This window comes from Boeremia exigua (assembly GCF_020726555.1).
Source record: "Boeremia exigua strain MPI-SDFR-AT-0100 chromosome Unknown C7974scaffold_8, whole genome shotgun sequence".
NCBI lineage: Eukaryota > Fungi > Ascomycota > Dothideomycetes > Pleosporales > Didymellaceae > Boeremia > Boeremia exigua.
The window spans coordinates 455136-468576 of NW_025763525.1; the positions used below are offsets into that span (position 1 = coordinate 455136).

General features: G+C 50.9%; 2 protein-coding genes across 2 annotated transcripts; both read left to right on the forward strand.

The window, feature by feature from the left end:
* The first annotated feature begins 361 nt into the window (after positions 1-361).
* C7974DRAFT_361874 (uncharacterized protein) lies at positions 362-10434 on the forward strand. The gene is made up of 4 exons (XM_046139722.1): positions 362-916; positions 961-6908; positions 6955-8098; positions 8155-10434. Exons 1-4 carry the CDS (start codon positions 567-569, stop codon positions 10292-10294), a joined length of 9582 nt encoding a protein of 3193 aa, XP_045995250.1. The 5' UTR covers positions 362-566; the 3' UTR covers positions 10295-10434.
* Positions 10435-10580: 146 nt separating this feature from the next.
* Positions 10581-13341, forward strand: C7974DRAFT_212393 (uncharacterized protein). The gene is made up of 7 exons (XM_046136995.1): positions 10581-10962; positions 11012-11035; positions 11087-11513; positions 11562-11878; positions 11935-12366; positions 12416-12660; positions 12720-13341. The coding sequence occupies exons 1-7, from the start codon at positions 10945-10947 to the stop codon at positions 13216-13218; spliced, it is 1962 nt and encodes a 653-aa protein (XP_045995251.1). The 5' UTR covers positions 10581-10944; the 3' UTR covers positions 13219-13341.
* Positions 13342-13441: the final 100 nt, after the last annotated feature.

Sequence of the window (13441 nt, forward strand, 5' to 3'; positions counted from 1 at the left end):
ATTTGACCTCTTCTTCCCGCATGTGTACATACAGCCCATCTTCGTCCTTCTGCTGCTTGTTCCTGCACCCACGCGTCTTTATCCTTGGGCACTGTCCGGCTTGACTTTGGCCACGTTAACTTAAAGGCAGCTGCTTTCCGATCCAGGCAACTGATATATGCCTAGCTGGTTGTCAAAGACTGTACGCCTACAGCTCCGCGCGTGGAGAGGATTCTGAAAGAGTTAGTTGCATACGGCAGCGCGGGTTGAAAGTTTGATACCACGAAAGCGCAAACAGATAAGTAATGACCGATCGCCGGTCACATGTCCTTCTATGCCTGGAATGGGTGCCTTGTCTGCTCGGTCATGCGAGGTGGCGTTCATGGTGAAGGGCAGCTGCACGTTGCCGCCGCAGCTCTTGGCGGGCGCCAGGGCAACATGCTCTCGCTTGTTCACTTTCATCTTGTTTGCCAACGACGCCCCACCTTCGTTTCTGCGCTCTCAACCTCCCAGTAACTTCTTCGACCAACAACCCTGTACAACAACTTGCAACGACCTGACGTTCGTCCTCAGTGTTCTCCACAGCCATGGCGGGTGCTGGACGCGCGCGTCCAAGCCTCGAGCAGCTCTACAATCACATTGTTCTGCCGCGCGACGTGCCTGGCCGCGAAGATGGCAATCTCTCTAAAGTTGAAGCCGCATTGCTTTCGCGTCTGACCGATGCCACCCGCCTCATGAGCACACGTGTTGCACAATCAGATCAGCAGCGCATCTACGCACTGGTCAACTCGCTCATGGCCTGCGAGTCGCTGCATGTTGATCGCTCGATCACTAGAACAGCCTTGCTACGCGAGCTTCGTGGACTACAGCCAGGTCTTGTCCTTATCTTGCACATCTCAGCTCAGAACTGTGGGATGCTAATCTACAAAGATGCTCCGTAAGTTGCTGCACGGTCTATCAAGTTCGAACTGACACAGCAAGTGAAACAAACGACAGCGACGTGATCTTCGAAGCGTTCGAGGTCACACCGACCTGCGAGAAAGTCCTTGCGTCGAAGAACGCACTGCTACGAGGCTTCCCAGGCTGTGCAGTCACCGTTCCCGACGCCACGCTCTTTGAGACTTCATTTTTGGACAGTCTGACGTCTTTCATACAGCAAGCGTCTACAGAGTACGTTACCAAGTTCTCTTCGGTAACCTACAAGGCTGCAGCGCCGCTGCCTGAAGTCCGTAATACCAGCGATCCTGCGCTCGTGACAGGGCTACTGATGACAATCCTGGAGGCCAACGGCGCCACCACGGAGGTACCCATACTACGTAAGCGTGTGCGAGACACTGTTATGTTCGACCAAGCATACAAGCCTTGGAGACGCTCGCCCTTCTATCTTACAACCCGCGTCGCGATGCAGCGTCATCTCTACAGACAATTTGGGGCCGACGTCGGGAGATTGTACTACAAGACGATCATGTGTCTCATGCTCCAAAGGTTCTTGGAAGACACCTTGAAGATCTTGCCCTTCGAGCTGGTCTCTTTCCTACGGCAGAAGTTGGGTCGTCGGCTCGCTAAGCTTTCGAGCGATTGTGCTACGATCGTCAAGAATGGCAACCCCTCGGTCATTTCTACAATAAACTCCCTGCAGCCTGGCTTTGAACGCACAATCCTGACAACTGGTAATTGGCTGCAGGCCAAGTGGCGGAGTTACAAGAACGCCCATGTCCGCCGTGTTCCCCTACTCAACCCTCGTGCACCGGTCGGGGCCTTTCATTTTCGCCTCCCCAACAGCTTACCCGTTCTCACTCGTATTCTTGCAAATAAGGCCGTCAGCCCCGAGGTTGTCCAACGTACACCGGATGAACTCTTGAAGCAATACGAGGAATCCGCTGCTTCTATCAAGCCATATATGTACGCAGCACGGTCACACATCCAGATCTCGCAACATTGCGCCACTGTTATTGAGCCGGCGAAAGATGCGAGCGATTCTGGTCATTCTCGTATTCTTGAATTGAGTGCGGTCATCCGTGATTACATTCACCAGATTCAGACGTTCCCCGAGGGCTTTCCAGATCAAAAGAGTCATATGCTCCTCCATCTGATGGAGCTTTGGGTACTCATGGATGCAGAAGCTGTCACATGCTACCCACTTCTCGAGGACTTTCACCCTGGATTCGACAGCGATCTCCTGGACCCTATCCAGTTGCTTTTCTTAGAGGATATGGTCAGAGTCCAACGAGTACAGGACTATATCGGCAAACGATTTCGTGCGCGCCATGGCATGCAATGTAGGACCATCTTTGACGACCCCGCCGATGGTTGCTTCGCCGCGAGATACCTTGACGAATGCGATGAAGCTAGTCAGTCGCTACGGCTACGAATCGAAAGCGATGCAGAGAGGCACCGTGAAGAGAAGGAAGCTGAGTGGGAAGAGAAGAGCGATTTCCATACGGAACTTATTAGGAAGCGAGATGAGGTTACTTGTTCCTACTACGACGTACCACACCGATATCTGCCTGGTGTCTATGAGACTAGACATCGCAGCCCATGCGAATGGCACGATCTTCGGGACGCTGCGAGGGAGATTTGTATTCGTATTTGTGAACATCCTCTACCGAGCTACGAGCCTGCGGCCAAGGCGGTAATGTTCGAGATCAACTGTCCAGAATCTCTCTCCGCCTACAGAGACGCTACATGGTCTATCCTATCAATCATTTGCTCCCCGCTACCAGCTACAAGGCCTACTAGGGTTTCAGTTGTGCGAGAATTTTCCGAACTCCAGCCGTACGTCAACGACTCAACGTGCAGTGTTACTTTGGCGTCCGAAAAGAAGGCGTTTTTGGAGACTCATTACGCAAGCTGGAATTTTCCGGTGGACTTAGACGATATCGTGCGCACGTGTGGACTCAAACCGAGATATTATGATAAACACAGTCAATCCTGGACGGGTGGACATTGTAAAGCGTCGCTTTGGCACCATTTCCCGTTGATGCTTGGTATCGAGTCTTCATACCGTGCACTCGACCTGTCGTACGCCAACTGGCCTTCGTCGAACGAAATTCAATCGAACCAGGCTGATTGCCCTGCAGATGTCAGCGCTCACGAGTTTCTGGCGTGGCAAGGTCTCTTGGTAGGCACACATTCGAGATGGCTGGATCTGGTCCGCGAATTAGGCTCCTCAAATCTGAACTTCTCGGCTGACGGCACTTGGCTGCTCGTCATGCGTATGCTATCTCAAGTTGGCCCCGCCTCAGTGGTCGGAGAAGCTCGGCGAGACGTTCATGCTGCGTTGCTCGATGATTCCTTGTGCTTAAGACTGCTGGAGCAGGTTCAACAGCGTCTCGACGCAATCCATCACAACTGGCGCGAGCCGGTACACATGGAGATACTCATCACTATCCTATTAAAGGTTGTCTCATTGACGACCTCCAGCTTCACTCGACAGAAAGGCGCAGCGCTTTTGCTGCAAGCGCGAGATTCGACTGACCTTTGGCGTTTTGAGTTACAATCAATCGTCACTAACGATGGAAAGGTCAGGCCATTCGCTGTTTGGGCATCCTTACTGTGCAAACGGACTCTGCATATCGACCCAGAGATGTTATTGGAACCCAGTGCCCTCCGACAGTACGTCGGTGCCTCCATCTCCTTGAACTACAATCTCGTCGAAGAGTTCAAGCACCTGCCATACAAGCTCAGGAGCGCGATCATTCGTGACGTGATGTTTTCATACGAGCATAGGGGGCTCTTGCGGCGGTCCATATTATCCAATACTCAGGACTTCCTCGACGCTATTAACAAACTGTGGCAGGTTCCTGCGGGATATGAGGCACGCATCTCAGACTCAGCCACCGGCACTTGGTGGATCTTAATTGAGTTGAAATCGACCAGAGCTAGTCGCAGTCATTCTTACTTCATGCACTACAACTACGTCTACGGCACTTTACTCATAGACGGAAAAGAGATGAGTACTCTTCCATTGACATACCGACGAAACGCACTCTATCGAAAGATCTTTGGTGATAGAAATCCCATCGTATTCCCTTCACCGCTTCAAGACATGTCATGGGCCATCTCCGAGCCAATGAGAGGTCAGCGTGTGCATCTCGGATTCCGACAACATACCTTGATCGTTCGCGCAGTGCACAATCACCGGATTTACGAATACATACCAGCTGAAGTTTTCGGCACAACATCGGTTGATCTTCCGGCACCTCTGGTCCAAAACTGCTATCACTGGATGAATGTACGCAACGGCGAGCTTGAGATCCGTCGTCAAGACATGTGGTTATCAAAGCTTGGTAACTGGTGGATCTATGGCATACCATATGGGCAGTGTCAGGTGAAACGTCGATCAGGACACCCTTCTGAGACCAGGCTGCTGAATGACTCCAACGAGACTGTTCAACATATTGGGAACATATTCAAGTCATTCGAGGATCCTTCACAAATTATCGTATTTGCCTCACGAGAAGGCAAAATAAACGTTGAATTGAAGCTTCTAGAACTCAGTTTTTACGTCAACGGGAGAGGCTTACTCCAGTCACCGCGACTTGGTGCGGTCGTCACACAAGAACAAGATGCTGGCACCTGGTACGGTTTGGCAAGTAAGATTGTTATCCAATCCGCAGCCAATCGTCGCCAGAAGAGCATTTTAGTGCCGTACATCAATGACTGCCAAGCCACTCGAGACAACATCCATGTGTCTGTCAACATTAGCACTTGTACCGGCATGTACTTGAAGTTCGACATCAACGATGTATTGGGACGCATTGACTGCCCACCAGAGCCGAGTCTCCTTTACACCAAAGCGCTCTTACATGCACTTACTTCACACGTAATCCCGGATCCGTTGACGGCGCGGACTGGGGTAGAGGAGGCACTTCGCTTGCTTCAGACAGCACTTTACCTACCCTGGAACTCACTCGTGGACAGTCAGATAGTACTTTTGCAGCGTCTGGCTGGGCTCTCTCCCATGCGCGGCTACTATCCTGTGAATTCACGGTTCATGGAAACAATGGCTTTACAGTCTGATTTGACTCCCCACATCCAGGATGACCGATTCAGACCTTACGTAGAGAAGATACTTCGGCGAAACTGTTCTCTCAATCAATTCACTCCTGGTGTTGCGAAGCAAGACGCGTCCGCAAAGTCGTTGGTGACGCCTGATCCTCACTTAGCGGCACGAGCAGTGTCACGTACATATGCGCAACAACGTCGGGGCGATGACTTGGAATACACTGGAAGAGATGAGCACGTCCAAAATATGGCTCGAGCCAATACCTTCTTCGTTACCAGACAGCTTGTCACCCAGCAGCCCGCGCCAGCAAAGTCACCAAGCCTGCTCGTCCTATTGCACGACGCGTCTCTGGTTGGTGGCTACGACAAGTGCTACAAGAAGATTCTGCTTGCGGATCTGCTTTCCGTTGACATCATAGCTGAATGGGGCGCGCTCACGCAGCGGGCTTTGAGGTGTGACGCTCGAGATCGTTTCAATCTCATGTTTCTGTTAGGGCCAATGGCATTCTCCGACGACGCCAATACCAACCTGCTTCACAAGTTTATCTCCTTCGTCCTGTCTCTCGACGTTAAGGATCTGCAACCCCCGGAGCACGCCGCATACTTTCATTTTCGCACCGACGGAGCGCCGCCCATTTCTTACCTTGTATCTTTCATGGAGAAAGCAATAATGCCCTTTGTGCCAACAGGCTTCAAAAAAAGATCTCAAATGGTCGTTGCGCAGAACAATCACAGCAAGAATGTTGAGGCAAGCTGTGATGCGTTAGCTTGTTCCATACAAGCTCAGTGGCCGCATACAGAGATCAATTCCTCCAAATTACCAGATGTTGACCCTACGGAACTCGATGTTGCGAAAGCTATAGAGGACTTGACGCCTGAATGGCAAAGGTTGACTCGAAACCATGAGCTTGCCATCTATCTTGAGCATGTTCAATCTGTGTTGGACCGATCAAGTCCATCTCGGCCAGACACTACCAGTTCAGAGACAATTTGTCGTAAATCCCGCACAGAGCTTTCCATGAGGCCCAAACCTCGACAGTTTTATGCTTCAAGAAATCGAGAGGGAGACGATCTCTCGCTACCCAAGCTACTTCAGCTGTCAATTGGTGGTGTCCGCTACCAGTCTGCGAGTGGTCGCAACCACTTCGGCACGCTCATGCCGAGAGACGTCAATACTCTATCTCAATCTACCATTTCCTCTAGTTCCCTTGATCGGTACAAGAAGAACGAGTTCCCAGTGTTCCAAAAGCCTTCGCTTGCTTTGGATAGTAGTTATAAGCCAGAGATCCAGAGGCTCAGGACTACTCTGAGCAACTTCCGAGCAAACGCATCGCATGTGTACACTCGATATGCTGATGAGATGGAGACCAGTATCAACGCTCTCCAACTTTATGTGCAAAACCAACAAAACACACCCCAACCGACATATCGCTGGATCAATAACGACGATCTAAGACCAGCCAAAAGCAAAATCGAGACAGTGGTCGAAGAAATCAAACAAGGTCTAGCGACGCAGGATCCGCAAGCAAGATGGCTACAGTCCGTCAATCTATGGCCCACCATGAAGGTCACAGATTTGCTCACGGAGCTGCGATCCAGCTCAGGCAATACGTTTGGTGTCGGTGCAAAAGAGCTTCTGGTATCATTGGGCGTAGCGGTCACCAAGCTGCAACAGATGCTGCGGATTCAAGATGCCCAGAAGCGAAGAAAGGATCAGCAGCAACGTGAAGAGTGCGGCAATTCTGGCCACAGCAACTGGAATCCCATCGAATATACTGATTGGCTTCTTCTGGAGATCGATGGCAATGTCATGCTTCGCGAGGAACAGATTCAAGTGGCACTGGCGACAATATCACCAGCATCAGGGCAGAACTCAGTTCTACAGCTATTGATGGGCAAGGGTAAAACTTCATGCATCCTCCGTAAGTTGGGTCTTCCCCCTTTGAAGACCAAGCTAATCAGGCCAAGCAATGGTGGCAGCTGTTCTCGCAGACAAGCAAAACTTAGCGCGCATTGTGGTTCCACGTCCATTACTTTTGCAGTCTGCGCAAGTATTGCATGCGAAGCTCGGGAACCTGGTCAACCGTGAGATCCTGCATATCCCCTTCTCACGCAAGACGCCGGCTGAACTTCCACTAATGCGTTTGTATCAACGATTACATTCACGGATGCGTGAGCGCGGCGGCATAATGATTACTCTCCCCGAACATCTGCTCTCCTTCAAGCTGAGCGGACTTCAACAGCTTAGCGATGGCCACGTGGAGGTTTCTACTGTCATGGTGCACTTTCAAGACTGGCTCGATAAGCACGCCCGAGATGTTCTGGACGAGTGCGACGTCTCTTTGGCAATTCGCATGCAGTTGATATATCCTTCGGGCTCACAAATGTCTGTAGACGGTCATCCCATCCGTTGGCAGATCATCCAGCTCTTGCTCCACCGCACGCAGAATTTCATCACCGCTGTTCAATCGCGCTTTCGTAACAGCGTAGAGGTCGTGGGCAGAACAGAGGGCGGATTCCCTCTTATCTACTTCTTGCGCAAGGATGCAGAGGACTACTTGATCGAACTGCTTGTACGCGACATCCGCCAAGGCCATTGCCCCTTCATTCCCTGTGCAGAGTTTCCAGCGGCGATTCAGGACGACATTTCGAACTATATCTCACGAAGCTCCGTGCGCAGTGAGCTAGTTCGAAGACTGACCACGTTCTTCAAGAATCAACAGCGACTGATGAAAGCCATAAATCTTTTGCGAGGGCTTTTCGTCCACCGAATCTTGATATCAAGCCTCAAGAAACGTTGGAATGTGCAATATGGACTGCACGCTACTCGGGCGCCCATTGCAGTACCATACCTTGCGAAAGGTGTTCCCTCAGTTGCTGCCGAATGGGGGCATCCGGATGTTGCTATTATTCTAACGTGCCTGTCCTTCTACTACCAAGGTATCACTCTCAGTCAGTTCAAACAAGCGTTCGAGCAACTGGGTAAGATGGACGATCCGAGCATGGAATATGCAAGGTGGGTATTCCCTCGCGCGCCAGTTGGTCTTGAAGACTACAACGCCATCAACGCCGAGGATGGCTGGCAGCTGAACAAACTCTTCCAGCTCATTCGGTAAGTCTTTGAATGCGCTCGTATGTTGCAGAACAGCATAGGCTAACAGGCTGTAGTTTGAATGCCTCCCTCATCAACTTTTATCTCAACAACTTCGTTTTCCCGCAGTATGCAAAGACGTTCAGCGTCAAGCTGCAGGCATCTGGATGGAGTCTGTTCCCTTCGCAGACGGACGGTGGCTGCCGCGTGACAGGATTCTCTGGAACGAATGACTCTCGCCACCAGCTTCCCATGCTCATCAAACAGGCTGATTTGCCAGAATTGGCTCACACGAATGCCGAAGTGCCTTACTATCTGATGGCTCCTCGAAACCGAGGGTATATTCGCATGAATCACCCGAATGGACAACGCTGGACTGAAATCGACCTGATTAAACACCTAGTCAATTCTACTGGTGTTACCAGGGGTAGTAGAAACACAAGAATTCTAATCGATGCGGGCGCTCAGATCTTGGAGCATGCCAACCGAGATTTTGCCAAGGCCTGGCTCGAGAAGGATACAGAGGCAGCTGCGGCTGTGTATTTCGACGACGATCATCGTGCCTGGGTACTGTATCGTACCGGAAATCGCATACCACTACTAGCGTCACCATTTGCTGACAATCTGGATCGATGTGTTGTCTACATGGACGAGAGCCACTGTCGAGGCACAGATCTAAAACTTCCAGTGGATGGCAAAGCTGCGCTAACTCTTGGACAACATCTTACCAAAGACACACTTGTACAAGCTGCGATGCGCCTGCGTCTACTTGGACAAACTCAATCTGTCTCATTTTACTCCCCTCCAGAAGTTCACCAGAGCATCTTGGACCGGCTGGGAAAAGATGAATTCTTCCATCCAGACTCGACTGCTGTGCTGGCCTGGGTATTTGGGCAAACCTGCGACATGTTGGAGCAGCAAGAGCCATCGTACTTTGCGCAGGCTTCGCATTGGTTACACCAGAGGCAGGCCCGGCTAAGCCATCCCTTCTTCCTTGACAGCGAATATGGTAGATCTAAATTCCTGTCTGCCATGCTGCAGAAGGAAGCGTTACTTATCAAAGACATGTACCAGCCTGGCGGGAGTCGTCGCACTGGTTTCAACAAGCCCTCCGTCTGGGATGCTTCTCTTCAAGCGCAAGTCAAGTTGCTTCATGACCGCCAGCAACGCTTCCAGGACAATGGTTCCGCAGTGCACGCCTCGGTATTAGAAGAGGTAGAGATTGAGCAAGAGCGTGAGCTCGAGCTTGAGCTTGAGGTTGAACACGAAGTTGAAAACGTTCGCGAGGTTCAACAACCCCCGAAGTACCGTGCACTCCCGATCGCCGAACTGCATGCGGACGTCGAACACTTCGTCACATTTGGCAAGCTTGTCGCTGGAAGTAGCGCCTATGAACCGATGTTCTCTGTCCTGAGCCGTACTGCCTTGGGTCTTAGGCGCAGCGTCTCGCCGTCGATGCCATCCAACTTGTGGGTGTCAGAGCAGTTCAGCCGGACGATTCAAATCTTCCAGCCTAACGACGTCTATGTTCGGTCGAGTCAGTGGGTTCTGTGGAGTTCTATCAGTTCAAAAGCTCTTCTTGTCAGCCCAGAGGAAGCCGACTCTCTCATCCCTATCCTGCGGTCTAGATCTGAGCATGATGGCGTGCACCTAATTGTGTACGCTGCACCAGTTACTCGCCGTATGCTTCACTTCAACAGCCTCGACTACCATGCCACTCCAGCACTTCCTGCTGGATTCAAACCCCCCACATGGCTATCAGTGGAGCTGGGGCTCTTTTCAGGCCGGTTACATTTCGACTGGTTTGAATACGATGAGCTCTTGCAATACCTTGGCTTGAAGCATGATTTATCCATCGATGCAGATGCTCGACCCTTTGCTGCTAAACCCCTCACTTTCCTCCATGAGTGGATTGACGTCCGGCGCACAGGTCAGGATTTCGATCACACTCCCATGGGCTTCATCACAACCGGCAAGCCGCTCACCGAGAACCACACCTTTTTTCAAGGCTCTGCTCATGAGACTCACGCAGACATTCGTCCACGGGTTGCGCGCGCCGGATCAGGGGAAGCTGAGCAAGAAGAGGACACAGATGGGGACAGTGACCATGATGATGAAGAATATGTGGCCGTTGTTGAGCATGTCGACGACTCGGATACGGAAGATGAGGAGGAGTTTGAGGATGCGCAGGAGACTGTAGAGCAAATCTTGGACTAACTCGTGGTTCAGGATGCCCCCCTACCAGGCTCCTAACAAATCGAGAAATTTGATTGAGTACCTTTTACCGCGATCTGCATTACGCTGGCAGGCAATACCACGAATCCAAGATGTGCATCCAATACCTGTGCATGTTTATGTAGAATTAGTGAGCTGTAGGCCATGAGTGGAAGTGTTGATGTCATAAACCTTAATTGCGTCAGAAGCGGTGTTTCGGCGGGCCCGGAATCCCGCGCGCGGGACCTTCCAACTCCAACGGCCTATTCTTGCGGCTCCACTTGTCTCGCTTCAGATACGCAAAATCGTCAACAGGCATTGTCCCGGCCAATTAGCGCATGTTTGACATAAGCGGCGGCTGAAGGAAGGCTGTGCTGCCAAGTGGTACCTTTCATCGCGCGCTCTTGGCACCATGACAGCTGCGTAGCGCAGGGCGTACCAGTACTTCGCCCTCACAGTGCTTAAGAGTGGATGAGGCGACAAAGCTTGAACACTAAGCCCCTATCACTATTTACGGCTTCTTTCACTCTTTACTACACTGACGGGATTTGCTGCGGCTCACTTCATTTCGTACCGCACTTGGAAGGCACCTGGAAGACTCCGGCGGACCCTGAACCACATTTTTTCGGACATTGTGAAGAACCTACGAATTTATGGCGTCACTTACAGTAGTAAGACACAATTCATTTGCACCATATCATCCGATCTAACATTGAGAAGTGTGATACTTGCAGAGCGAGAAAGGTATGTAGTGCTGCGCATGCCTACTGAGCAGCGATCTGACTGATACAACAGGTCAAGTGTGATCGAGATGATCCTTGTGGTAACTGTTTCGATTCAAGTATACAATGCAACCGAACAGTGTTTGCAGGACGAAGCGCATCCAAACGAAGAAGAGGAGCTGAAGCAGTTGCAGCATCACATAGTGCGCAGTATCCTGGACTTCAAACGCAGTTCGCACCTTCACCATCGGGATCAGCAAGCTTACCTCAGTCGCCTTCGATCATAGAGGCGCATGATTTCATCCGTAGAGAAATCACATCTGGGAAGCCCATGCCGGCGGATCGACTGGCTGTCCTGAACTCGGCGATGTCGTTTGTTTCTCATCTGAGTCAGAGCACAAAACAAGTGGATCTAGCTGGAGTAAGAAGTACTCGAGTTGCAAACATCCTCGAAGATATCGCTGTACCAACTATAGAGCTTCTGTACTGGATGCTTCGTGGTAAGTCGGCCTTGCAAAATTAGAGTTTTGTGCTAACAATATCGTCAGAGCTCAAAGGAGGGAGCATCGGCCCGCATGTGCTCGATTACTTCAAGCATGTCTCACCAAAGTCGTTGAAGACTATGGGGCTCGCCTTGATGAATCCAACAGGTGACGCCGAGACGCTGCTGCTATACTCAATATGCGTGAACTCTGCAGCGTACAAATTCATTAACACGGTTTTGTCGGAGGGCGACATAGGTAGCCTCGAAGACGGCATGCGTGATCAAGCAGCAAAGTACTTACGTAGCGTCCAATTGGCAATGACGCGCATTCATCTCCTTGCAGCTCCTTCTTTGCTATTCCTGCAATCCTTGCTATGCAGCGTGAGTGGCTTAAAGCTTTTCTTCTGGTACGAAACATGGTGGCTGACAAGATGTAGGCTTTCATTGCCCAGGGCCAGGGTGACTCGGTGCATTGTTGGGCTTTCATCTCGGCCGCGTGTAAAACTTGCGAGGACTTGAATCTCGAAATGCGTGTGAACGCAATTGGTACAGAAACCGAGGATGATTTGGAGCTGTATTACTGCTATGTGTGGTGTCACATCCTTGACAAGAACTACACTATGATGCTCGGGCGGACGCGCTGTCTCCTAAACCATGAGGGTCTTGACGCAGTATTCTCTTCACCTCTCAACAGATCTTTATCAGCCTTACTTTCAACTTATTTGCTCTTCGTACCGGTGCAAGCCATTTTCGTTCTGGAACTTCATCCACTGAAGATTTCGAACAACAAGGCGTTACTTTCGAGGGTTGAGTATGTGGTGGCTGATCTCCTGGATCGTCTGAAGCGGGTCCACGCGCGGATCACTGAGGTACGGGCCATTTATGGTAAACGAAAGCATCTTTACTGACAGCGGTCAGTTGCACGGGCCATCTGATTCCTGGAGTGGCCTTCACATGGGAACTGAATTGACGACGATACAATTCTCGTACCACTCGCTGCGAACCTCCATACTGCGCTCTAAGCAGATCTGCTTACCAGCTCAACCATACGTCGACCACGATTGCCTTGAGTCAGCTAGAATGGCCATGTCGACATTGCGAAGTATCCAGGAAGCTGCTTTGACTCTGACCGACATTCGCGCCCATGTAGCTTATATGCACTGGTAAGCATACGCTATTGCCTCTCCATTGCCACGTGTCTTCAATCGACTCACCTAATTAGGACTGTGCTCTACCATCCATTGACTCCGTTCTTCGTTCTATTCTGCCACGTAGTGGCTACCTCGAATTCAAACGACTTCCATACCCTCAAGCGCGTCACCGATGAGCTCGAGGATCTCACCGAGCTCTCTACCTCAATTGCGAAGCTGCAAATGCTCTTCAAATCCTTCATCGAGCTTTGCGAAGGTCTTGTGTCTGAAAAGCGCCAGAGAACTCTCGCGACCGATGTTGAATCGGATCTTCAGATATCGCAAGTCCAGCAAGCATCTTTTGCAGCGTATCAGCCAACAAATCAACTTTTGGCGTCAGCCGATCCCCTCGTCGTTCAGCAACCAACTTCCACGCCATTTTCCGCATCTACGCCAGATTTTGCATTCTCATCAGGCGACATACTTGGCAGCACGGATCCAGGGTGGGGTTTGTTTGATGTTCAACCCACGCTCGACTGGCTCGATGCTGATTTCTCATTCTTTGACAACGAGCAGTATCAACAGGGATGAACCATCACTGTTTTATTTAAACCGAATGTTCCTAGAGCACCTAAACGTATATAACGACAAAATTGCTGTATATTAGAGTGGTACGCTCGACCAGTTCTTCTCTTGGCCTGCAAAAACCAAGCCTGCTATGCGAGGTTCCCAGGTGCAGGGAATATTCCCAGCCCTATAATCTCGGTCACACGCGAAGCAGCCGGGCAAATTTGTTCGTCCTCTGCTCATGGAA

What these genes read in the sequence shown, in the direction of transcription:
- C7974DRAFT_361874 (XM_046139722.1), top strand. Translation starts at nt 567, where the DNA reads ATGGCGGGTGCTGGACGCGCGCGTCCAAGCCTCGAGCAGCTCTACAAT. An exon ending in TAAAACTTCATGCATCCTCC is followed by an intron (nt 6,909 to 6,954) that starts GTAAGTTGGGTC and finishes AATCAGGCCAAG; the next exon opens with CAATGGTGGCAGCTGTTCTC. An exon ending in AAACTCTTCCAGCTCATTCG is followed by an intron (nt 8,099 to 8,154) that starts GTAAGTCTTTGA and finishes AACAGGCTGTAG; the next exon opens with TTTGAATGCCTCCCTCATCA.
- C7974DRAFT_212393 (XM_046136995.1), top strand. An exon ending in TCTGTACTGGATGCTTCGTG is followed by an intron (nt 11,514 to 11,561) that starts GTAAGTCGGCCT and finishes CAATATCGTCAG; the next exon opens with AGCTCAAAGGAGGGAGCATC. An exon ending in TGCAATCCTTGCTATGCAGC is followed by an intron (nt 11,879 to 11,934) that starts GTGAGTGGCTTA and finishes GACAAGATGTAG; the next exon opens with GCTTTCATTGCCCAGGGCCA.